General features: G+C 52.1%; 3 protein-coding genes across 6 annotated transcripts; 1 reads left to right on the top strand and 2 right to left on the bottom strand.

Moving 5' to 3' along the window:
* Nucleotides 1-2,854: 2,854 nt before the first annotated feature.
* On the bottom strand, nt 2,855-6,233 carry LOC134380515 (apoptosis-associated speck-like protein containing a CARD). Of its 3 annotated transcripts, XM_063100487.1 has the most exons (3): nt 5,925-6,233; nt 5,124-5,180; nt 2,855-4,774 (listed from the first exon to the last, which is right to left on the bottom strand). In XM_063100487.1, the coding sequence occupies exons 1-3, from the start codon at nt 6,196-6,198 to the stop codon at nt 4,518-4,520; spliced, it is 588 nt and encodes a 195-aa protein (XP_062956557.1). In that variant the 5' UTR covers nt 6,199-6,233; the 3' UTR covers nt 2,855-4,517. The 3 variants fall into 3 exon arrangements, with proteins under 3 accessions (XP_062956557.1, XP_062956558.1, XP_062956559.1); XM_063100488.1 differs by lacking the exon at nt 5,124-5,180; XM_063100489.1 differs by lacking the exons at nt 2,855-4,774; nt 5,124-5,180 and adding an exon at nt 5,353-5,600.
* Nucleotides 6,234-14,213: 7,980 nt separating this feature from the next.
* On the top strand, nt 14,214-22,734 carry TRIM72 (tripartite motif containing 72). Of its 2 annotated transcripts, none has more exons than XM_063098668.1 (7): nt 14,214-14,340; nt 14,851-15,247; nt 18,002-18,097; nt 18,197-18,427; nt 18,888-18,910; nt 19,641-19,759; nt 20,692-22,734. In XM_063098668.1, the coding sequence occupies exons 2-7, from the start codon at nt 14,858-14,860 to the stop codon at nt 21,264-21,266; spliced, it is 1,434 nt and encodes a 477-aa protein (XP_062954738.1). In that variant the 5' UTR covers nt 14,214-14,340; nt 14,851-14,857; the 3' UTR covers nt 21,267-22,734. The 2 variants fall into 2 exon arrangements, with proteins under 2 accessions (XP_062954738.1, XP_062954737.1); XM_063098667.1 differs by having other exon boundaries at nt 14,214-14,405.
* PYDC1 (pyrin domain containing 1) lies at nt 16,792-17,070 on the bottom strand. Its single transcript, XM_063098632.1, has one exon. It carries the CDS (start codon nt 17,068-17,070, stop codon nt 16,792-16,794), a length of 279 nt encoding a protein of 92 aa, XP_062954702.1.
* Nucleotides 22,735-24,099: the final 1,365 nt, after the last annotated feature.

The raw sequence follows: 24,099 nt of genomic DNA, 5'->3' as shown, positions 1-24,099 counted from the left end.
CAGATGAGGTGAAGGCAAACCCACCTCCATCAGGCCCTTAGGAATTCTGACATAAGGTTTAGAAACATAATTTTTTGCTTAGAAATTACCCCTGCTTGTGCTTGTAGCTGCAAGACCTGGTGCTAGAACCAGTGCATCAGGTAGGGGGGAAAAGTGAGATAATGGGAGAAGAAAGGAAAAATTAGAGTCATCACAACAGTGTACTCCTCCCTTGGCAAGAATTGCAGTCAATTTGAGCATCTTTCCCCACCTCTCTTTCCCAGACCCACCAGAAAAATGGAGGACTGTCTAGTGTCTAAACACCACTTTAGTCCCATTTGTGTGAGCACACACTCGTGAAGGCATGTAAGCCAGCTATAACTCCCCATTTTAGACAACCAGTGTTTCAGTTGCCCATTCTACTTGTCCATCAAACTGTTAACTCTGAGGGGGTATCTCCATGTTGTTGGATGTTAGGGGCTGTACAGTGTGTTCCTTTGAAGAAATGATGGCCTGCCATCCAAGTCTGCAATACCTGTTTTTCCTGTAGCACTTTGAGCATTTACATCTTCCAAAGAGTAAGCAAAGCTAAATCCAGAGGTATTTATTCCCGTTAAGAGCCATTTATAGCTCCCCAGGGCTACTGCCATCAGTCTCACTTGCTGGCTATATTCAGGGTCTTCCAATGGGTCAGTAAACCCAATCCACAGGGTGTTTTTGTTTTGTTTTTTAACCACTGTTCAATTTTTCCATCATTGCTAGGGAAACAGCATGCAGTTCAGCCCACTGAGCTGATTTGTTTTATAATCTTTGATCAGAATAGCATCCTTCCAAATAGGATGTCCATTCACTTTGGAACTGCCATTCACAAACCCAGCAGCTTTTGGTTGGTCATTTGAGAACTGTCTATAGGGTATTGTAGAACCTAGCAGCTCCTCACTCAGTTCTGGAGTCAGAAAAAGATGCTCCCTGCTTGTATCTCTTGCATTTCCCAGGTAGCATGATTCTGTATAGGCAATTTAAATTCTAGTCCAAAGTCCCAGTAGTTGCTGGGAGGCATTCACAGGCTTTTGCCAGTAAGCCCCAGTCTGGGCTACACATAGGGCTAGCGAATGGAGAATTTGTTCATTATCAGCGCTCCAGCTTCTACTCTACACTTGGCTCAGGCAGTCACACTGGTTCCCATTTAGCAAGTCCATTAATATTGCTAGAAGGGTGGATTTACATGTCTTCTGTTTTACAATATTAGGGGAAACATTCATTCCCCAATCAGTTACAGTGTTATCTCTATAATATGATCAGGTAAAAGACAACCATTTCACATAAAGTGTGTTCAAATAAACCAACTCTGGGGCCGGCCAGTGGCTCACTTGGGAGAGAGTGGTGCTGACAACACCAAGTCAAGGTTAAGATCCCCTTACCAGTCTTTTTTAAAAAAAAAAACCAAAACATTCCAACTTTCATAATCCTATCAACCCTCATTTTTATTTTAGTCCCCAGAGCTTTTCCACCTCCAGTCCGTTTTACTCTCTAGTACAAAAGGCTTTGGTTCTGTAGCAGGGGGTTGAGCCCAGGGGCCCTTGCCTGTTAATCTTTATCTTGATTTATCTGTTTGAACTTTGTTCCAGGCAATTGTTGGTCAGCTTTTTCATTGTAATCTCTGCCCTTCTGCCTTCACACTCCTTCACAGTGGGGTAAATACAGCAAACTTGTTTGGAACCCTTTTATGTTGGGGCACCAGCAGGGGCTTTGATCCACCCACCCTTCAGTAATGTTGTATTAAGACCTTTGTTTTAGGGCCGGCCCCTGGCTCACTCGGGAGAGTGTGGTGCTCATAACACCAAGGCCCCGGGTTCGGATCCGTATATAGGATGGCCAGTTAGCTCACTGGGTGAGCATGGTGCTGACAACATCAAGTCAAGGGTTAAGATCCCCTTACCAGTCATCTTTTTTAAAAAAACAAAAAAAACCCAACTTTGTTTTAATCCCATCAATCTCTGTTTTATTCATTCCATTTCTTAATAACCATCTTAAGGTTTCTACCCTGGTGGGATGAGTCTTGTGACTTCTCCTTCCTTTTTCCTCTTAGTTTCACACCTATCAGTTTTCTTTATTCACCTTAGTTTTTAGTAACAGTTAAAAAATTTCCACCTTCCTGGGGTGACTCCTTTGACTCTCGAGCTCCTACCTTTTCCCATTCTCTTATTATCTTAGTGTTTTTATTAGCATCTGTAAAACCCATGAGGGGAAACTGAAACAGCAAACTTGGTATTGCTTCCCTGATTGTAGGTCTGTTTTGCAGCAGTAAGATTACATGGGGTGCACATGCTAAAGGGGCCCTCTTAACCACGGCATTTACCATGACCTGGGTAATGGGCATATTCATTTGGTGAATATCCCAGCCATCATAAAGCCAGTCCCACATGGCTTGCATATGAAGCATATCAACTGCTGCTTCTGGGATACTTCATACTTGGCATTCATAGGGGGAGTTGGGCAGTCCCCCTTCTCAGGGTAAAAGATTTTTTGTGGCTTTTATCCAGTTCACCAGGTTGTCTGCCCCTTGGGAATTTACTCCTGTGTCTGGATCATGTACAGACATCTTTGATTGTTCCATAGTAAGTTGTGAGTCTTTCATCAACCCAAACATACTTCTCTATTCTGTAGCATTTAAAACCAAACCCATATTAGTAAAGGCTTCTCAAGGAGCTGATGATACTGATCTACAAAGTGAAACAGTTCCTTCACACAATACTCTGGTTTCAGTAGTTTCTTGATTTTGCCCTTGTCCCATGTATTAGTCCGTTTTGTGTTGCTATAACAGAAATACCTGAGACTGGGTAATATATAAAGAACAGAGGTTTATTTGGCTTACGATCTGGGACAGCTGCATCTGGCATGAGCCTCAGGCTGCTTCTAGTCATGGCAGAAAGTGGCAGGCAGCTGGCAGGTACAAGCACATCACATGGTGAGAGGAAGCAAGAGAGAGGAGAAGAGGAGGTGCCAGGGTCTATTAAACAACCAGCTTTCATGAGAACTAATAGAGTGAGAACTCACTCATTAATTCCCCCTCCCCCACAGAGCATTAATCCATTCATGAGGGATCCACCCCCATGACTCAGTTTCCAACACTGCCTCATTGGGGATCAACTTTCCACATGAGTTTTGGAGGGGACAACATCCAAACTCCATCACCCCATACTGACTACTTTCTTGGTAACCAGAGGTCTTAGAGGTACTTTGTTATTCCTGTATAACTTTTTCCTTGGGGGGCAGCTTTGAGGCTAGTGGCCTAAGCTCAGACTTCCTGAAACACGAGCTTGGTCCAACCTCAAGGCCCAACCCAGTGCTGTCTTTTACTTTAATTTAAGTTATTACAGACAATAACCAAGGGATTGAATATTTTCCTTTTTTCGTATTTGTGTTTTCTTATGCATCCAGTGAACCAACTCCCTAGGAGTTGGATCCATCTCAAGTTCCACCGGTAGCTTTTACCTTTAGAAACTGAGAGTAGCATGGCTCTGGCTCCATACCATGGTTGACCATGTGGCCACCCAGGAGTTCCTTATCCCCCATCCATTTACACTTTTCCCAAACCACATGTTTCCGTGAGTCAGGGCCACTGTAGCAAACTCTTGATTCTGACACCAGTCTGTGAGTGAGTGGGAAAAAAACACAGACTAGTGTTTTTTTCCTCTATGCTCTTACTCAGCCACAAGCAACACAGAAGACCAACTTCTGTGTCCAGATGTGTGTGGATTTCTCCCCACTAGCAAGCAAGCCAGCAGTTCTTTAGCAGACATCAACTGTGGGTGTCCTCCAATTTAACTCAGACACAATCTTAAGGTAGATAGCATCAAGTCCCACAGGTGGAGGACTCAGTCCTCAAGACTGCCCCCCACTTCAGATGCCAGTCACAAGTCCAGGCCTCTGGAACTGCTGACCAACCAGCTATAAATCAGGGTTCCCATAATCCCTTCCTTGGGTTTGATTAGTTTGCTTGAGCAGCTCACAGAACTCAGGGAAGCCCACACTTACACTTACTGGTTTATTATAAAAGATATTACAAAGGCTACAGGTGAAGATGAATAGGGAGAGGTAGGGGGAAGGGGGCGTGGAACTTCCATGCCCTCCCTGGGGTCGCCACCCTCCGGGAACCTCCATGTGTTCAACTATCTGGAAGCTCCCATGTTAACCTTTAGGCTTGGCCACAAGGGCAGACCTTTTGAGGTAGTACTGGAGGAGCCACCAAATAGTAAACCAAAAAGAACTGTTCCATGATGACTGTGAGGCAGGAAGAACAGAGGAAGCATTTGGTTAGCCTGATGCTCAACGAACAGTGAAACCAGAGCTTTCCCTGAGCTGGCGCAGCCTTTGGAAACAGCTCTGTGCATGCACCTGCTTTCCAAGCTGGAAGTGGGCAAAACACACAGGTACAAACTGGTTTTTCATCTATTGCGTATAAAAAATTCGGCATCTGGGTGAGTTGGCTGGAACTGCTAGGGGCTGAATGTGGGGCTGTTGCTGGGGAAGGCACCTCAGCTCTGCTCGAGGTCGGCAACCAGGTAGGGCTGGGTGTTCCTCAGGGCCTGAAGGAACAGGTCCTTGCAGGTCAGGTTCCAGGCTGGAGCAAAGCTGAAGAGCCGCCTCATCTTCGTTGGATTGGTGGTCTCCGCCCGCACTGTCTGGTACTGCTCCTCAGTCAGTACCTTCCCATACAGGGCGTCCAGTACCCCATCGACGTCTGTAACCCGCGTGATGAGTGCTGCCCGGTGCTGGTCCACAAAGTGCAGTCCTGGGGGTGGAAGGGAGAACAGATGAGCCAGCGCCCAGAGTGCGTGTTGGCGCCTTGTCCCTGTGGTAGGTACCCTGCTTTCTTCAGAAATTCCTCTGAATACAAACCTAAGGGCTGGGGCTGCAGTGGGGTAGCTCGCTGGGGCTCCAGATGTAGTGGGATAAGTTTAACTGTCTCCCTTTCTTCCCCCACCACTCTTCCTGCCCAGGGAAGTGTGTGAGTTTGTGTGGGCAGGGACCCAAGCACTGCTCTGGCACAACAGATCTGGGATAACAGCTGTGCAGGGGTGTGGTGGGATGGGGCTGGAGAAGACTGTTCAGGCAGGTGAGGTTGGGTGTGGAGACCTCACCAGTCTTGGCTGCCATCTGAGGAAGGGCCTTGATCCTGGCTGGTTCGGCTCCAGGGCCTGTAAGAAAATTAGTCAAGTGGTCCCTTTCCTGTTAGGTTCGGTGAGACGGAGAAAAGGGAGAGAGAGAGACCTGAGCCAGGTGCCATTTCAGCCAAAAAGCTTTATTCCACTAACGTGGAGGGGAGACTGAGCCAGGTCAGTTCCCCCCAACAAAGGAAAGCAGGGGTTTATAAGCCTTTGAAGGTTCTGGCAGAGTAATGGGCAACTTCAAAATCAGTGGTATGCAAGGTGATATAGCCCTTGTAGTCTGCTAACACCTGGTCGGTTAGGGCATAGGCTTCTAATTAGTGTCGCTACCACATCAGCGCAAAGCGCTCCAGCCTGAAGCCGGCTACTGCAGCCCACAAGACATTCCTTTGATGTTAACGGTCATGTACGTTTACCCCTTCCCAGGAGAGGAATTTCGCTGCTCAGTTCCTGGAGCAGAAAAGGGAAAGGGGAGGGGGAGAAAGGGGGAAAGTTGCTTAACATGGCTGTGCTGATGTTAAGCTAGCCAGGAGGCCTAATACTTCCCTCCCCCCTCCCGGAATTTACAGATGAAAGAAAGTGGGAATCGGTCCCCTTCCTTTCCTACCGTGCTTTCAGGGTCTCTGGAGTTGGGGTTCCCTGGGTAGGGATAACAAATTTAGGGCCAAGCCAGGGAAACCCCACCAGAGGAGCTCCCCCCACCGGAGAAACAGAAAGCGGAAGGGGGAGGACGGGGAGTTCGGGGTGGATGAGGGGACGCTGGGGCGCGCTCACCGTCGAGCACGGTCTCCTGCAGCTGCCGCGCCGTCTCCTGCATGCCGATGTCGCGGAGAAGGAGCGCTGTGAGCTCGGCGCCGTAGGCTTCCAGATAGTAGCTGACGAGCTTGTCGGTGAGGTCCACGGCGTCCAAGGGCAATAGCGTCCCCCGCGGGATGCGCCCGTAGCCGTCGCGCAGGGGCACTGACAGCAGCTTCAGCTTGAACTTCTTGAGCTCGTCGGCTGTCAGGTCCTCCAGCGCCTTCAGGATGGCGTCGCGCGCGCCCGCCATGGCTCAGGGATCCCCCGCCGCCGCCTCTCACCCGGGCTGCCGCCCACCAGGAAGTCTGCTCCGGGGCGGGACCCGCGACTCCCCGCCTCCCGCAGACTCCCGTCTCCGCCCCAGCGCGTTGCCCTCACCAGGCTTCCGGACTTATACCCCGGCCATCGGGAGACGCCAGGGTCTTGTCCTCTAGCTGGTCTGTGGAGTGGGACCCAGGAGACAACGCAGAGAGGGGCTCATGGGCGGCTCCTTCATCTCTGGGTTTGCACCAGCTAGCACAGACCAGGAACCTGGGCTCGCGCTCACCGAGTTTATTGGAACGCCAAGGCTTAGGAATCTTGGAATTTTAGAACCCTGAAATCCCTGTACCTTAGGATCCTCTCTCACATGTCATAGAGTCTTAGAATCATAACAGCTGGAACCCTGAAGCTTTCCAAATTCTATGTACTGGGGAGAAACGAGGTGCAAAAAAGGGTAGAGAGTAACTGCTTTTTTTCCTCTAGCCTCAATTTCATTGTCTGTAAATGGGAATAATACTCAGCCACTTAGTAAATATTCCAACACAACATGGACTTATCTGATGGCTCCTGAAACCTTGCCAAGTGCTTTCTAGGGGAGCCAGAAAATTCTTACCTGCAGGGAAAGCCCTGGGTGGAGAGCCTGCACTCTGGGCCCAGGGGGCTTGGCCCAGAAGAGCAGATAAAAGGATGGCACTGGAGCCTGTGCTGTGCTCACAGCCCCTAACATGCTCTTAACATGGCTGGGAAGGGCCTGCTGGTGACCTCTCCAGCCTTGTTTTGCACCTCACCCTGCTTCTCTCTTCCATGTCTGAGCTGCAGCCACACTGGCCTCTCAGTTCCTCAAACGTGCCAGGCTCCTTTGCCTCTCCAAGCCTTTGCACATGCTGTTCCCTTGACTTTGAAATCTTTTCCCTCTTTGCCTGACAAATGCTTGAGACCTTAGGTCTCAAGTTAAATGTCACCTCCTCTGAGAGACTAGGCTTAGAGTCCTTCCTAGACTAGTTCATGACACCCACTACTTATTCTCTGCTCTCATAGCTAACTAATGCCGTGTACTTATTTGCACCACTCTTCCCTGCCAGTCTGTAAGTCCCACCTGCCCAGAACGTTGATATATCTTCAGCATCCAGATCAGTGCTTGGCAGATAGTAGCTGCTCAATATTTCTAGAATGAATAATGAATGAATGGGTCTTGTGGCTGAAGGGAGGATACCAGTAACTGGAAGGTATGCCTTACATACAGGCTCTTCTAAGAGAGGCAGCTTCCAGGAGCTGAAAGTCCATGGACTTGAAGTCACAGAGTACTTCATTTGAATCCTGGCTCTACTTCCTAGGTGGGTATTGGGAATCCATTTTTCCCTCTCAGCTGGCTTGTAGCAATCATCATCCCTTCTAGTGATATGACCCTGACACACTATACGTTTATGCATTTATTGGGCATCCTAGAATGTGAACTCCACGAGAATTAGGGACCTTGTTTGTCTTGTTCATTGCTGAATCTCTGGCATCAAGAGAGTAGCTGGCACATAGTAGGTGCTCAGTAAAGATTTGCTGAGTGGAGGAATGAGTGAGGCTGTGCTGCTTGCAGCATGTATTCAAGAGCATCCAGGACTGTGGCAGGGCCCTGCTCCCCATCCTTGTGGTGTGCTCCCCACACGAGCTGGGCAAGCTATATGCCAACATTCTCACTGTGGGCAGCACTTGTGGTCAAGAGCTGGTATTCCTTGGCTTATGGCATTTTTATTATGCCTCCTCACTGGTTGCTGTGCTTCCAGAATCTTCAATTAATTTTGTGCACTGTGGCTAGAAGGATACATCTTCCTAACCCACACATACGATCCTACCCCTTCCCTGCTCAGAAACCTCTGATGACTCATTGGTGCCCTCAGAATCAAGTCCAAGCTCCTTGGCTTGGCTTTCAATTTCCTTGCCAACCTCTTCAGCTTCACCTTCCACCCTGCTGGCTTCGGGAGGTCTGCACACATTGCATGTGCTTTCCGCTTGGCCCCTTTTCCCCTCCTGGTCTACTTGGTGAGTTCCTGCCTGTTCTCTGACACTCATCAGGAATTACCTTTTTCTTTCTTTTTTTTAATTAAAAAATCCTTTCTGTAGTGGCTGGCTGGTTTGGGGATTCAAACCCTTGACTTTGGTGTTACCAATACCATGCTCTAACCAACTGAGCTAATTGGCCAGCCCAGGAGTCACCTTTTCTAAGAAATAATAGAAATAATTTGAGCCCTTCTTTAAGCTGTGACCTTTCACGTGCATTATTTCTAAGCCTTACAACTATCACTTTGAGATAGGGAATGGTACCCCATTTTAAAAATGAGCAGGCAGGCTCAGAAAGGTGGAAGGATTGGTCCAAGGTGATCATTAAAAGCGTTGGGCATTTGATTCTTAGAATTTTTTTTTTTTTGTCCTTTTTTGTGACCGCACTCAGCCAGTGAGTGAGCCACGGGGTCGGCCCTGGTTCTTGGAATTTTTAAAATGATTGCCAGAGTAAACCTCTACACAGAGCAGGATGCCCTCTGCCATGTGGCCTTCCCACTGCATCTCTTGAGCCCTTGTTTGAATTGGGTGACCTTTGCTTTGAGTAAGACCAATGTGACACATTTCAACTGAACCTTTGGGACTGCAGGAAAATGCACCTAGGGGAGAGTGTGTGAGTGTGTGTGTGATGTCCAGGAGGAGCAGGTAGGTTCCTCCTTCCTGGTGGTAAAGGAGCATGTGGGTCACGGTGGCGTGATGCTGTCCCCCTTCGCTTGTTTCTGGTATCACCACCCAGGGCCCTTCCTTTTGGGCCCAGCTTGCCCCTGGCAGCCGATCCCAGTCACATCCTACTGACACATATATTTAGACTGAGACAGCAAGCTCCCGGCTGTGATTGTCACCTGACCACCTCAGAGCAAGTGTTAGCACTTTGGTGAGATGTCACGTGGAAGCAGGGGACAGGGGGTTGGGGTAATGCAGCCATTCCTCTTGCAGAATGGGAAGCCTCACTCCTGCAGCAGTGGCAGGCTGGAGCTCAGTGTCACCTTTTGGCAGGTGGATGTGTTCTAAGCACACTGTAAATTCTGAACGCCAAAGGGAACAAAGTTTTTGGAGAATCTGTTTTGTTCTAAAATATTGTATTAAGTGTACTAGTTGCCCACCCCATGACAATTACTGTCTTATTATTAAGCTTCCATTTTTTGATACATTTTCTAGGTACTTAGCATACATAATCTCATTTCATTCTCCCAGTAACCTTATGAGGTATGTATATTTATCCCTACTTTACAGAGGAGAAAACAGGTTTTCAGTAATTACTCTGGAAGCCTACAGTGCTAGTAATTGATGAAACAGAGATCGAACTCATGTTCATCTGACTCCTATGCCCAAATTCCAGCCAATAGCCCTGAAGTCTCACTCTGCCCTCAAAATTTGACAGATTTTGAGGAAAACTGACAGCTAATCAGTTGATGGCTCACTTGGCTGGAGTGTGCTGCTGATAATACCAAGGTCAAGGGTTCGGATACCCTTACTGGCCAATCGCCAAACAAACAAACAAAAAAACGATGAATTGCTTGAGAAGAGAGATTATGTATATGGAAGATATATGTCTCCTCCAGACTGTCTGGAAACACCATTAGGAAGGCAGATGTTGCAATAATAGTAGTGATGATATTAACTTCCTCCTATTTGCAGAATCTCTAGAACTTACAACCCACATTCACAAGATATGGAATAGTGGGAAAAGCAGGAGTTGAGGGGTGTCAGAACCAGTCAGATTTGATTCCCAGACTCTATCTGCTAGCTGTGTGACTTAGGGAAGTCATGGCCCCACTTCTGGGTCATGGGTCAATGATGTGCTTGCCTCACCAGCCCACAGGAAAGTCAGGGCTCTGAGTAGGGCAGTGCTGTGGTTTGCATGTACCCTCATGCTCATGTTGGAACTTAACCCCCAGTATGGTGGGGGAAGGTGGGGCCTTTAAGAGATGATTGGATGGCGAGGACTGCATCCTTGCAAATGGATTGATTCATTCATGGAGAAATGGGTTGATGGTTTAATGGGTTGTCATGGGTGTGGTACTGATGGCTTTATAAGGAGAGCAAGAAGGTTAGCTCTCTAGCTCTTGCCATTCTTGCCATGTGATAATGTGCTTCGCCCTGGGACCCTGTAGAGAGTTCTCACCCAGAAGAAGTCCCTAACCAGATGTGACCCCTGGACCGTGGACTTCCCAGCCTCCATAACTGTAAGAAATAAATTTCATTTCTTTGTAAATTACCCAGTTTCAGGAATTCTGTTATAAGAAACAGAAATGGACGAATACAGGCAGTGACACATAGGACAGTTGACCTGGCTCCCCAACATCATCCTACGTCCAAAGGTCTGCCCAAAGGGGCAGACCCTGCTGATTCCTGGAGGCTGCCATGGTGGTTTCCTCCCGAGGAGGTGGGGAGCCTTGGACACTCTCTGGGAAGCCCCAGTACTTCCTTTTCCTTTGACCCCCTTTCTTCTGCATGAGGTGTTCAGAGTTCTGAGTTTTGACTCCTGGCAAGAGAGAACCTTCATGTCTCAGCTCAGGCTCACCATTGCCCCCATGGACAAGAGCCAGAGCAATTGGTGGAGGTAATATACCTCCTGGTGGCAGGGGTGGGGTGGTGGTGAAAAAAGAAACCTTCTGGGTGTGACATCCTCCATCCCCAACAAAGTAACTCTGGTTGCTGGAGCAAGATTGCTCTTCCTGGGGCCAGAAGGACCACAGACTGTCAGGACATTGGGCATGTTACTTTATCTCTCTTTGCCTCATAGCTTCCCTGTAAGACAGGAACAGTGATAGTGTTGTTATGAGTCCTAAACAAGTTAAGGATTGAGAAGTGCTTGGAACAGCCCTGACACATAGTAAGTGCTTTTGTCACTGATAAAGTTTCTGAGCCTCAGTTTCCCAATCTGTGAAGTGGGGATGATGCTATTGACCTTAGGGATTATTGGGTGGATTTGTTGGAACAATTAGTAATAATAATTGTAGTAATATTAATAGCTAACCTTTATTGAACATATTCTATGGGCCTGGCACTGTTCTAAAAGCTTTATAAGAGTTAACATTGAATCTTTGTAATAACCCAATAGTCTTGATAAAAATCCTTACACGATTCCCATTTTATAGATGAAGAAATTAGATTAAGTGTCTTGCCCAAGGTCCCACTACAAGGAAATAGCAAAGTCAGGATTTGAACCTAGTAGTGGCAGTCACTGCTCTCTAAGCCCTTGGGTGCCAGCACATTGTCACTGTTTATTTGGCATATTATCTAGTTTAATCTTCGTGACACCCTGACAGGGATGATGTTATTATCCTACTTATCCTATATTGTAGCTGAAGATGCTAAAGCCCAGAGGGGTAGATGATTTTCCCTGGGGGGCACCCAGCATGACCTTGCGATGTTAACATTTGGGACCTGCTTCTGTAGCAGCCCTCGCCGGGGGGTTTCTGGCCTCTGTCTGCATACATCCAATAATGAGGAGCTCTCACCTCTCAAGGCACTTATTGCGCCAGCTGTTGGGAAGCTCTCCCTTAGGACGAGCTAAAGTCTGTCCTCTCTGAGCTCTGTGGGTCCCAGGGACCTCGTAGAGCTTGGTCTTCAGGTCAGCAACACTAGTTTCTCACCCTCTCCTCCCCTGGACATAGCTTCTTGACCCTTCTTGTCCTCCAACTTGCTGAAGTCAATCAATGTCCCTTTGAGGGGTCAGAGGCCAGACCTAGCCCATCTGCAGAGAAGTGAATTGACTGTCACCTCCCTGTCCTGGATACACACTCCTATGAATGACAGTCGAGTGACCATAACCTTTAGCCTTAATATGGCAGTGATGGAAACTCCAGATGAGATATAGTTTCTGGATGTTAAGTTTTTGAGTCTAAGTGAAGTGGCTTGTGGCTTCAGAGACTAGCTCCAGATATACCCTCATCCCCATCCCCTTCCTGTTGCTAACCCAAACTCAGGCTGAGTCTGAGCCATCAAAAATGGCAGAGAAGAAATCAGAGACTTAGACATAAAGAGAGCAGGGAAATAAAACTTCCCTGGATTTCTTTGTGTCCTGGTAGAGAGCACTAGCTTTCTCATACTTTTCACATACCATGAGAATTGTATCGATAGTCATTTGTATAGGTAATTGCTCTGATCTAAAAGAATAATAAAACTTTTCTCTTCCTGAGAGGACCTAATGGTTACAGCCTGAACAAGGTCACTAGGTGGAGCTCCCAAGGTGCCAGGAGTTCCGGAGTTGCTATCTTCCTAACCAGGCCAGAGTAAGCTTGTGCCATCAACAGGCACAGTGCAAGAGGCAGTGAGCCCCAGAAAACAGAGACTAGTCCTAGGATTTGTCATAAAACCCAGACTTGCAAGGGGCTACCTGGCTCCTGGGGAGATTTTATTTACTTACCAAAGTGTTGAAGTAAGGAGGAGACCTTTAAGGAGGGGAGGGGGACAGCTGCCTCCTTCCCCTTCATAAGCAGGGAAAATAATTTTTCCTTGTTGCTCACCTGTGGAGTATCTGGTCACTCACATAGGACAGTTGACCTGACTCCCCTCACATCACCCTACGACCAAAGAGGCCCAAAGCATGCATTACTTACTGAGTTATTTAGTAAGAAATCTGACTCCGATCCAGTATGTCTCATGTGCACATTTGGGATAAAATTTTAAAAAAATGAATATCAAAAACCTAGGAAAGAGGCAAAGAGGGAGTCCAAAGGGGAGATTAAGACTGCAACAGAAACAGAAACTCAGAGAGACAGAGAGTGGTGGAGAGAGGAGTGAGCAAAACTTGGTAAAGATTGAGGCAGCTGAGAGAGAGACTGAGAGGCCAAATGAGAGGGACCGAGTCTGTATGTTTAGTCATTCACTGAGTGCTTATTGAGTACCTACTGTGTGCTGTATACTTTATTGTAAGCTGGAGAGAAGGAATAAACAAAATTTATATTCTGGCAGGAGGAGACAGATAAGAAACAAACAAATAAAATGTATTGCATATCAGATGGTAATAAATGTTTTTGATTTTTTTTTTTTTTGGCAGCTGGCCCATACAGGGATCGAACCCTGAATCCTGGTGTTATCAGCACTATGTTCTAACCAACTGAGCTAACCAACCAGCCCCAGATGGTAATAAATGTTATGGAGAAAAATAAAGCAGGGGAGGGAGATGGAGAGATACGAGATTTAAAATCAGGGAGTTAGGAAAGGCCTCACTGAAAAGGAGACACTGAGTAACTATCTGAGGGAGGAAGAGAGGCAGCTGTGCAACATCTGGGTTTGAAAGAGTTTCAGGCAGAGGGGACAACAAGTACAAAGTCCCTGAGGCTGGAGTGAGCAAGGGCCAGGGTGAGCGAGGACTTTGATTTTTATTCTGAATGAAATTTTAACTGAGATTTAAAAGATAAGCATATGGGAAGGCCTGAGGCTCCCAGGGCTGCAGGCTCTGGACTCAGTTCATTCATTTATTTAACTGTCTTTCATTCATTCTCCAAGTATTTAGGGAGGCCCACTGTGCCCCAGGGCTTGTGCTGGGCACTGGAGAGACCAACATAGAAAAGACCCTCCCCTAAACTCTGGGAGAAGAAAGCCTTCAGGGTGGGTGAGGTCCTGCCCTCCTGCAGGTGGGCATAATACTGTGTGTGACTTTGCTGAGCTATAAGCTTGGGGATTGAGTGGGTGACAAACTGGAGACAGGCCACAGGCAAGGAGGCAGGAGACCAGAGAGTGTGGAAGTGGGGGAGAAAGGAGAGACTAACCCTGCCTAATTTTCTCTCTTTTCTGTGGTCGGGGAGGCTCTACCCACTGGCTCTGAGGTCTGGCAGGGCAGGGGAGAGGACAGTGGATGGGCCAGGACAGGTGGCCTTGATATGTGATGCCTGCTGGCTGACTACTCAGTCCTCACTTTTAGAACGGTTTCCAGAAGTGATGGGAGGGGATGGGCAGGGCAGCTAAATATAGTCCTGGGGCCATGGCTCAGTTGGGAGGGTCTGTCCACTGTTCACGTGTGCACACCACTGGCGGTGTCTACTGCCAGCTGCTCCTGTAAGTCCTCTGTCCTTGCTCTGAGCCTGCTACTTGCCTCTCGCTTGTCTTTGGACACGTCTCTCATCTCCTTACGGTGAGGACTGACCCTGACTTGTCCTCCTGGGAGTCTCTTTTGGCCTAAGAGCTGCAACCAGCCCTGTGAGTCCTGTGGGCCTGGAGATGTAGGGGAGAGGAGAGCTGGGGATCCTGTGATGTGGGAGAGAGGAGGGCTGGGGATGAGGGCTATGGAGAATTTGGATTTGGGGCTGAGGCTAATGCCCGTGTCAGAGGCTGAGGCCTGGGGCTAAGACAGGGGCAAGGACAGTGGGTAAAATCGTGTTTGGAACCCAGACTTGTGTTTAGGAGCTGGGGTTGGAGGGTACCCTCACAGGTATATTTTTGGGGCTGGGGCCTGCAGTTGAGGCTGCCTTTGGGCCTGAGACCGAGTCCCCCTTCCCCTCTTGCCAGAACCAGAGTGCCTTTCAGCATGGGATGTGAGGTCTTTACAGGCTGGGGCTTCTCCATTTGGGCCGCAGACCCAGGTTGGGCCCGGGCTGGGAGCGCGGCCCCACCGTGCCTCCTGACCGACCCCTCCTCCACCCAGGCCCGCCATGTCGGCTGCGCCCGGCCTCCTGCACCAGGAGCTGTCCTGCCCGCTGTGCCTGCAGCTGTTCGACGCGCCCGTGACGGCTGAGTGCGGCCACAGTTTCTGCCGCGCCTGCCTGGGCCGCGTGGCAGGAGAGCCCGCGGAGGATGGCACAGTGCCCTGTCCCTGCTGCCAGGCACCCACGCGGCCGCAGGCTCTCAGCACCAACCTGCAGCTGGCACGCCTAGTGGAGGGGCTGGCGCAGGTGCCGCAGGGCCACTGCGAGGAGCACCTGGACCCACTGAGCATCTACTGCGAGCAAGACCGCACGCTCGTGTGCGGCGTGTGCGCCTCGCTAGGTTCCCACCGTGGCCACCGTCTGCTGCCCGCCGCCGAGGCTCATGCGCGCCTCAAGGTGCGGGACCCAGCGGGGGTCGAGGTCGGATGGGATTGTTGGATGGGGTGGGGTCTGGCCGATGTAGAGGCCAATGCATTGGCTCAGATTCTGAGCTTGGAGGCCCATGGGTGCCTGGAGTTACGGGGGACGCGAGTGGGACAAAGCGGCGGCCAGGGAAGGTGGTCCGAGGAGCTGAAGGCGGAGCCTGGCAAAGAGGGGAGCCTGAAGAACCGCGCGAGGGCGGGTCCCGCAAGAGGGCGCTGCGCGAACCCAGACTCCCCAGCCTCAGCCTCTGGAGCGCGCCTGGAGATGCGGGGGGCGGAGTCTGACGAGCCGGGGGCAGAGCTGACGAGCTGGGGGCGGAGCCTGGAGGAGGGCGGACTGAGCGCCCAGGGCGCGCGGGCGCTTTGGTGTGCTGGTTGGTCCTGTCGGGCTGGCGCGTCTGTGTGGCGCAGGTCCCCGTTTTAGTCTAGAGGCGCGGGGCTCGGGGCGGCCAGGCGGCCTGGGCGGGGCTGTCCGGTTGTGTCAGAGCTGCTCCGCTGAGGCCCACGCGCCCCTGAAGCTGCCGAACTCGAGCCGGCCCGACAGTCGCGAGGTGGGGCCTAACAGACAGGGAGGCGGAAAGGGCAAGGCACGCCTGGGCTTGCGCTTCCGTGCGCAGTCCAGTCCACGCTGTTTCTCTGGTTGGAACTGGGAGTCCTGCATGCCCCGAAAACCCATACACACTTGTGCGCGCCCTGAGGTTCCCCTCGCGTGCCCAGCAAAGACACCCAGACATTGGCGAATGCAGACGCAGGCATGCACTGGTTCGAACATGTCATACGTGTGGCAAATCACACACTTAGCTACCGGTTGGTATGTGTCCACACAGACCCAGGAAGGTGTGTCATGAAATAATTATTGGGCTGTGGAAGAATAAAAGGCAGGTGCAAGGAAGGGAGGAGGTTGGGCCTGGAGGGGTCCTTGGTCCTTGCGGTGAAGGTGCTGCCATCGTCCTCTGCGACTAGTGTGCGCCGGGCGCTGCGCCACTCCTTGCCCCCAGTCTCCTGGAGGAGATAAATCACCGTCCTCAGGCCGGTATTCGAGGCCCCAGACTTCCTCAGGGGCCCAGCCTCACAGTTTCTCCCGCTCCTGCCTCGTTCAGTCCAGCCCGGTCCTGGCCGACGTCGCCCAGCCCTGGACAGGGTGGCATCCCATGGCCAGGATCCCTCCCAGCCCAGGCTCACCTCTGCTGATCGCTCCAGAACTCCCAACCGCGCCTGTCTTTATCTGCGAAGAGAGAGCAGAACCCGTGAAATGAGAGCCAGGCGGCCCAGGGACCTCAAAGGGGGCAGGTGGGGAGAGATACAGCCGGTCAGGGTCCGCATCAGCCCAACCCTAAGCCGCAGGGAGGGGCCGGCCAGAAGTCTGAAGGGGACCCCAGGAGAGAGCCTGATGGAGGAGAGGGACAGGAAGGCTCTGGGGCAGGACCAGACTCCTGGGTCTTCGGCGAGGAAGAGGGGTTGGATTCGAGCCATGTGCCAGACTCGGAGTGGTTGAATGGGTCCGCCAGCGCTGGGGACTCACGTAGCCCCCTGAAGCCGCATCGCCTCCTCCTGCATGCCCATGTCACGCAGCACGACTGCCGTGAGCTCTGCGCCGTACTCCTCGCAGTAGAAGGCGACCAGCTTGTCAGTGAGGTCCACGGCCTCTAGCGGCCCGAGCACCCCCCCGCCCCCCGCGGGATGTTCCGAAAGCCCTGGCGCAGCCGCGCCGGCCCCCAGCTTCAGCTTGAACTTCTTCAACTCATCCGCGGTCAAGTTCTCCAGCGCCTCCAGGATGGCGTCGCGCTTTCCCCCCATGGCTCAGCCCTGCCTCCTCTGAGCTTCAGAAAGCTCCGCGCTGTGAGCCACAAGCCTGTCCTGTCCCACAGCAGGTGGCCGCCGCCCGGGAGGACGTCCTGGGGAGACTTACCTGGCAGTCTGCCAGGGGAGTCCATGGTCCAACCCTGTGCCTCCTGCTGGGCGGAGACTCTTCGGCAAATACTGCCTAGAGGGTCCCCCAGTTTACCCTGGGAGAGTGGGTGGCGCCAATTTGTTGAGGTGGGGATTGCTGTTCCCACTCTGCAGAGGCAGCAGAAACTGAGGTTGGAAGCCATAAAGGCAGGAATAGAACTGATTCCAGGGCCATGCACCTCCCAGCAAAGAAGTGGTTTTGGCAGGAGCTGTCAGGAGTTCCTCCGTACTTGCATTTCAGGAATCACAAACTGACAGGGCTTGGGTAGGATCCAGCCCACAGGTGTGTTTGTTTGGTCAAGGCAGGGGGCAATTGTCCGCCCCCAAAGCCCATGGTGTGCAGGGAGGCTGACTGGGCATGAGGCTGACTGAGGCTGATGTTCTGCTTTTAAGTAAGGGGGGAAGACCAGGAACAGGGGGAGGTGGCGTTTCTTCTTTCACACATCCTTCGCTGTGTGCCAACCTCTGTACTCGCCTGTCTGGTGATGTGTTTGTCATCCTCACAAAGACCTATGCTGGGGGGCTGACCGCTAAGGGGATGGGATCAGGAAAGGCAAGGCCAGGGAGGAGTTAACAAAACCGACAATGGGAGGGGAAGGCATCAGACCTCAGGACCAGTACTGGCCAGGGCCTGGAGGCATGCAAGTGGGTTTGGGGAGGGAACATGGGTGGAGGAAGAGCTGGCATTGAGGGATAGATACAGAGGGCAGGTTTAGGGTGGGAGGTGTGGGTTTGGGGTGGGTGCATCAGCAACACTTCTTTATGCCCCGCCTTGCAGACGCAGCTCCCACAGCAGAAGCTGCAGCTGCAGGAGGCGTGCATGCGCAAGGAGAAGAGTGTGGCCGTGCTGGAGCATCAGCTGGCAGAGGTGGAGGTGAGGGGATCAGCACGGCAGAGCCTAGGGACTGGGGGCCCAGGCTGGGGGTCCCCAGTGAAGTACTCTTTCCTGTCTGCCATCCCCCTTCCCTTGCAGGAGACAGTGCGTCAGTTCCGGGGGGCTGTGGGGGAGCAGCTGGGTAAGATGCGGGTGTTCCTGGCTGCACTGGAGGGCTCTTTGGACCGCGAGGCAGAACGTGTGCGGGGCGAGGCCGGGGTCGCCTTGCGGCGGGAGCTAGGGAGCCTGAATTCTTACCTGGAGCAGCTGCGGCAGATGGAAAAGGTGCTGGAGGAGGTGGCCGACAAGCCACAGACTGAGTTCCTCATGGTGAGCACTGGGTGACCTCCTCTCCCTGCCCCTCGGCCATGGCTCTGGCCCCAGAGATCTCATCTTGTCAGGCAGGGACCCCGAGGACCAGAGAAAGGCAGGATGAGCGAGGGCCACACATGTCGGAGGGGTGGGCTCAAGACTGCTGTGTGGTTGTTTGGTTGGGTACTGCACAAGTGTACTATAAGTGGGCACCATTCATATCATAGACATTGTAGATGTGTATATTTATTAGGACCATCTTCTAACAGGTGGAATTAGAGATTCTTGGGGAAAGGGTACTTCTTTCTAATTCACACAAAGGGAAAGGGCTAAACGTGGCCTTGAGTTCTGAGTTTCTTTTGGCTTTTCCGATTCTTCCTGACCCCACACTCAGCACTCCTAGTTGTCTACCCCATCTTCAGAAGTCCCCAGTGTCCCCTGCTTGTCTCACCTCCATTCTCTTTTTTTCTCTCTCCAGAAGTATTGCTTGGTGACCAGCAGGTGAGATCAATCTGCCCTGCCCTATTGCCCAACTTGCCCTAGTCTTTTAGGGACCCCAGCTGGCTTACCCTCTACTCACAATGTACCTGCACACCCCCAGTCCAGTCCACTGCCATTTCCCTGCACTTTGTATTGACACAGAAACAATCCAGACCAGGTCCTTACCCTCAGGGTACTCCCAGACTGGTGGTTGGAGCACATGTGGGCAGGTACATAGGCATCATTGTGTGCTCAGTGCTGCTGTGGAGGGAAAGGGGTGGTCAGGGAAGGCTTCCCACAGGAGTGGACATTTGCGCTGGACCCTGGAGGAGTGAATAGGAGTTAGCTAGGTAAAGAGCTGGGGGAAGAGCATTGCAGACATGTGAAACAGCAGTGCAAAGACTGGTATGTGGGACAGAAGATCAAGCTGGCGTGGCAGGTGGGAGCAATTGGGAAGGGCTGACCTTATCCCAGCAGAGGATTTTTTATTTTTTAAATTGTGGTAAAATACATACAACACATTTGAAAATGTATATTTTAAGTTCAGTGGCATTAAGTACATTCACGTTGTGCAACCATCACCACCACCCATCTCCAGAAACTGAAACTCTAGTGGCAGAGTTTTAAGCAGGGGTATGATGTGGGAGGATCCTGGAACCCCCTCCCCCAAGCCCTTGTCCTCCTGTCCTCGGGAACTTCCTCTTGCCCTCCCCCTGTCACAAACACCTGCCCTTCACCTCCCCACCCCTAGGCTGCAGAAGATCCTGGCAGAGTCACCCCCGCCCGCCCGTCTGGACATCCAGCTGCCTGTTATCTCAGATGACTTTAAATTCCAGGTGTGGAGGAAGATGTTCCGGGCTCTGATGCCAGGTATTGGGAGGGACTGACCCTGGGTTTGCATGTGTAACGGTGTAGTTGGTGGGAGGCCCCAGCTGCACATAGAGAGGCCTCCCAATCCCAACTGGGAAGGTCATGGAAGACGTTACACATTGCTCCTTTACCTCTGGGCTCCTCCCAGCTCCTGGCAGCCCCCTACTTATGTTCAGAGGAGGAACTTTGAGTGGGTGGCTGACCCGGAGAGGATGCTGCTGGCTGCCGGAGGGCTGCTGCTGCTGGCGGCATGGGAGGCTGGGACCTGTATTTGAGCCACTGACTTCCTGTTTGATATTTGGGCCAATCCCTGCCCCTCACTGGCCAGTGGGGATGATAATTCCTGCTGGCTGGGTCAGTCTTCAATTAGAATCTACAGAGCTCCTGGAGTCCTGGGGACTGGCCTCGGTCAGACACTGACTCTGGTGACCTGTGGCTGGGGAGGTGCAAGGGCTCAGCCTGCTCTCCCAAGAGCTAGAGTGCATCGGGTGCTGCAGGTTCCAGAGCTCCAGGACATATGTGGCTGGAGAAGCCCCTACTGCCTTGGGGGAGGTGGGGATGGAGGTTCCCCCGCTTTATTCAAGAGAAAAGTAAGGTCCAGAGACTGGGTCGACTGACTGAGGACCAGGCTTCCTGACTGTCTCCCGCTCTGTGTCCTTGTGTGTTGGGTCTTTTCTGGGCTTCAGATTGGTGAGTCACAGTCTTGTATCAACTCAGTCCTTCCCACAACCCTGGAGGCAGGTGATTCTTTCACAGCTGAGCTGACCCAAGCTAAGAGAGGTGTGATCTTTGGCCCAAGCCAATGAGCAGAAAGAGGCTCACCTCCCAGAGATGTCGGGAGGATTAAGAGGAGACAAGCCTGGCCCATGAGCTGGTTGGGAGAAGGCTCGAGGGAGGCAAAAACGCAGGTGCCTGACCATTGTCTTTGGCAGCGCTGGAGGAACTGACGTTTGACCCGAGCTCGGCCCACCCGAGCCTGGTGCTGTCCCCCTCGGGCCGCCGCGTGGAGTGCTTGGAGCAGAAGGCGCCGCCGGCCGGAGAGGACCCGCGCCAGTTCGACAAGGCGGTGGCGGTGGTGGCGCACCAGCTGCTCTCCGACGGCGAGCACTACTGGGAGGTGGAGGTGGGCGACAAGCCGCGCTGGGCGCTTGGCGTGATTGCGGCCGAGGCCAGTCGCCGCGGCCGGCTGCACCCCGTGCCCTCGCAGGGCCTCTGGCTGCTGGGGCTGCGCGACGGTAAGGTCCTGGAGGCGCACGTGGAGGCCAAGGAGCCGCGCCCGCTGCGCACCCCCGACAGGCGGCCGTCGCGCATTGGCCTCTACCTGAGCTTCGGCGACGGAGTCCTCTCTTTCTACGACGCCAGCGACGCCGACGGGCTCGTGCTGCTCTTTGCCTTCCACGAGCGCCTGCCCGGGCCCGTGTACCCCTTCTTCGACGTGTGCTGGCACGACAAGGGCAAGAACGCCCAGCCGCTGCTGCTCGTGCGGCCCGAGGGCGAGCAGGCCTGAGCAGCCTCGCGGGGTCGGGGAGGGGTGCGGGGTCCTGACGGCTGGGGGAGACGGGTGGGGGGCGGGGGGCTGGGGATTGGGGTCTCCACCAGTTCTGAGAAGTGTGAGGTTGGCACGGACAGGGGAATGCTGGTGAGGGGTCAGGATGACCTTGTGAACAGGACCTGGTGCGGAAGGGAGATCTGGAATCAGGTCAGTGAGGAAATCTGGGTTTGGGAACCAGTAGGCCCCAGGGTTTCCAGGAAGAAACTGAGGTTGACGGAGGGAGGGAAAAGGGGCCAGGCTTGGTGTGGGGGGGGATTGAGGGGATCAGCTTGAGAACTCTGTAGACTGAGGGACCTCTGAGGGACCTCTGAGCTCAATCCCTCCTCCTCCTGGCCTGGGGACAGGGGCTCCAGACCCACCATCCTGAAAGCCCTTTCACTCAGCGGTTCTCCCACTTGAGCATGCATCCAGTCACCTTTTGAAGCCCTTGACAGTCACTTGTTAAAGCACAGATTGCTGAGTTTCCGATTCAGTAGGTCTGGGGCAAGTCTGCATCTCTAACAGGTTCCCAGGTGCTGCCGTTTCTGGTCACAAGTGCGATCACGAAGGGCGAGCCACTCACTCAGAGCATCCCCGCCTGCCTGGCCAGCATCAGTGCAGATCGAGGCATAGACCCAAATATATTCCTTCATCCAACAGACATTTACAAACCACCAGAACCTATGCTGGGTGAATAAACCAACCTTCAACTTATCTCCCTTTCCTTCGGGAATATGTGTATTGAGTGTCCTGGACGTTGAGGAACCCCCCCCCCAGGTTGCCACCCAAGAGAAAGAGCCTGCTGCTAACCCCCCTCTGGACCCTGCTGCTTGTGGAGAATAATAGAAGGTTCCCACTAGATCTCCTGGAATTGGCCCTTCACTGCCTGCTTGCTGGTTTATGCCTCCTTTGGTTTTAGCTGAAAGGCCCATTTCTTGGGCTCTGGTGTAACCATTGAGGCCCAGATTGAGAATTCCTCCTCCCTCGATGGAGAGGCCTTTGGGTACTTAGGCAGGTGGGACTGAAGGCTGCTCCCTTTCAGTCCTAAGGGAAGGTGGTGGTCTGGGGCCATGTACTCTCCAGGCTGTTCTGCTGCTGCTGTGTGTGAAAGTGTCTGGGACCTCTGGCAACCGGTACCAGCGTGGGCATTTTCTTGGGGGTTGCTGGGTACAGGACTAAGAGGGCGAGAGGAAGGTTGTGGGTTGGGTAAGAAAGGATCTGGCTGGGAAGGGGGGCATCCCTGGGTGTGTCTCCCAGAGGAAGGCCTGTTGGGCCCTGGCTTTGGGAGACAGAGAGAAGATTAATTTTAGAAGCTTTTTTATGCTAGAAAATAAAACTTAAAATAAAACAATAAAGTAAAAGCATTATTTGGTTGTAAAATTTAGCACCATAAAAACGATTATATTCTGACTCCTTCCTCATTAAATGTGTGGGAAGAGAAAAATGACCTATTGCCAGGCAGTAGTCTCCTAACCGCTCTCTTAGCCTTTAATATTAACCCATTTAATCATTCTGAAACCGCAAGTGTGGTCAATTGACTCAGCTGCTCAAAACTTTCAGCTCCCTGTTGCCTATGGGATAAAGTCCCAAGTCTCTAGCTGGGCATTCGAGGTGGCCTGCCATTCTCCAGCCTCATCTTGTACTGCTGCGCTGTGCCTGTCTACACTCTGGCCATACTGAACTTGTGGGGTCCCCACACACCCTATGTCACGCAACTTCTCTGTTAGGACTGCCTCTTCCCTCCCACTCCTACTTTGGGGCTCTCCTCAGCTGCCACCATTTCTTTTCCTCTCTTGACCTTCTAGGCTCCCAGAAAGAGTTGGTTCCTCTGCCCTCTGGATACCCCAGCACTCCCTTTATAAGGTGCATCCTGTGGCATTGAGTTGTCTACACATAGGTCATGGGTGTCAGGGGAGGGGTGGTGGTAGCCAAGAGCCCAAAGTCTCTTTCTGAGGAAATGGGTGCTCTGAGAAGCAGATGCCAAGACAGGATTACTGTGTAAAGATTCTTTGAGGGAAGATGCCTGTGTGAGAGAAAATGGGAAAGCCATCAGATTGTGATGTGGGGGGTCTGATGCTGAGTGCAGGGGAGGGGGAGGGAATGTTGGGTGGAAGCATCCTTGACCATATGGGGACTCCTGCAGTCAAAGCCACCCAACCAAGGAGTCTTGTGTCCCCCAGAGATGGGTTGGCCTTTGTCTGCCTCCTGCACTCAGTCACTGGTTCTCTGTTTTGTTGGAGTTATAGCAGGAAACTTCCTTTTATAGTTGCCACAGCTTCCTTCTGCATGAAGTTGCTGTGGCTTGAGCTGTGTGTGTAGTAAGGGAAATGGCCCTGTGTCGGTGGGGACTGGCTGGGTGAGAGACAAGTTCATGGGAAACGCTGCCATCTGACCTAGCCAGTCTCCCTGGGGCTGAAGGAAGGTGAAATGTGAACAGAGAAGTGGGTCCCTCCAGCACTTGTGTATTAAAGGGCCAGTGTCTCTTCCTTCAGTGCTTCCCTGCATGGGAATGCTGGGAACCCAGGGTAAGTGGCTGCTGAGACATCCCCGTGTCTCCCGATGTCCTCACGAAGCACAACAGCACATGTGTACCTGCCAAAGTCATGGTAAAACTGCAAGCAAAAGCATTTATTGAGAGCTCATTTTGTGTCACTAGCTTTATATTCAGTATCTTGTTCATCTTCACAACACGAGGCCTCACTGTAACTGGAGCCACTCTGGGTTCTGCTGCCTGTCACTCAGGTTCCAGTATCCCCTGGGTGCATGCTGGTCTGACCACAAAGGACCCAGACCCACAGGTGCATGGTGC

The sequence above is a fragment of the Cynocephalus volans genome, chromosome 6 (genome assembly GCF_027409185.1).
Source record: "Cynocephalus volans isolate mCynVol1 chromosome 6, mCynVol1.pri, whole genome shotgun sequence".
Lineage (NCBI taxonomy): Eukaryota > Metazoa > Chordata > Mammalia > Dermoptera > Cynocephalidae > Cynocephalus > Cynocephalus volans.
The sequence above is the reverse complement of the archived record's forward strand: the minus strand, read 5'-3'. Positions and strand labels throughout refer to the sequence as shown.

Coding starts and splice junctions, on each gene's coding strand:
- LOC134380515 (XM_063100487.1), bottom strand. CDS start 6,198: ATGGCGGGCGCGCGCGACGCCATCCTGAAGGCGCTGGAGGACCTGACA. Junction 5,181..5,924: donor GCAGGAGACCGTGCTCGACG/GTGAGCGCGCCC, acceptor ATTTTCTTACAG/GCCCTGGAGCCGAACCAGCC. Junction 4,775..5,123: donor TCAGATGGCAGCCAAGACTG/GTGAGGTCTCCA, acceptor TTCCACCCCCAG/GACTGCACTTTGTGGACCAG.
- PYDC1 (XM_063098632.1), bottom strand. CDS start 17,070: ATGGGGGGAAAGCGCGACGCCATCCTGGAGGCGCTGGAGAACTTGACC.
- TRIM72 (XM_063098668.1), top strand. CDS start 14,858: ATGTCGGCTGCGCCCGGCCTCCTGCACCAGGAGCTGTCCTGCCCGCTG. Junction 18,098..18,196: donor ATCAGCTGGCAGAGGTGGAG/GTGAGGGGATCA, acceptor CTTCCCTTGCAG/GAGACAGTGCGTCAGTTCCG. Junction 18,428..18,887: donor CACAGACTGAGTTCCTCATG/GTGAGCACTGGG, acceptor TTCTCTCTCCAG/AAGTATTGCTTGGTGACCAG.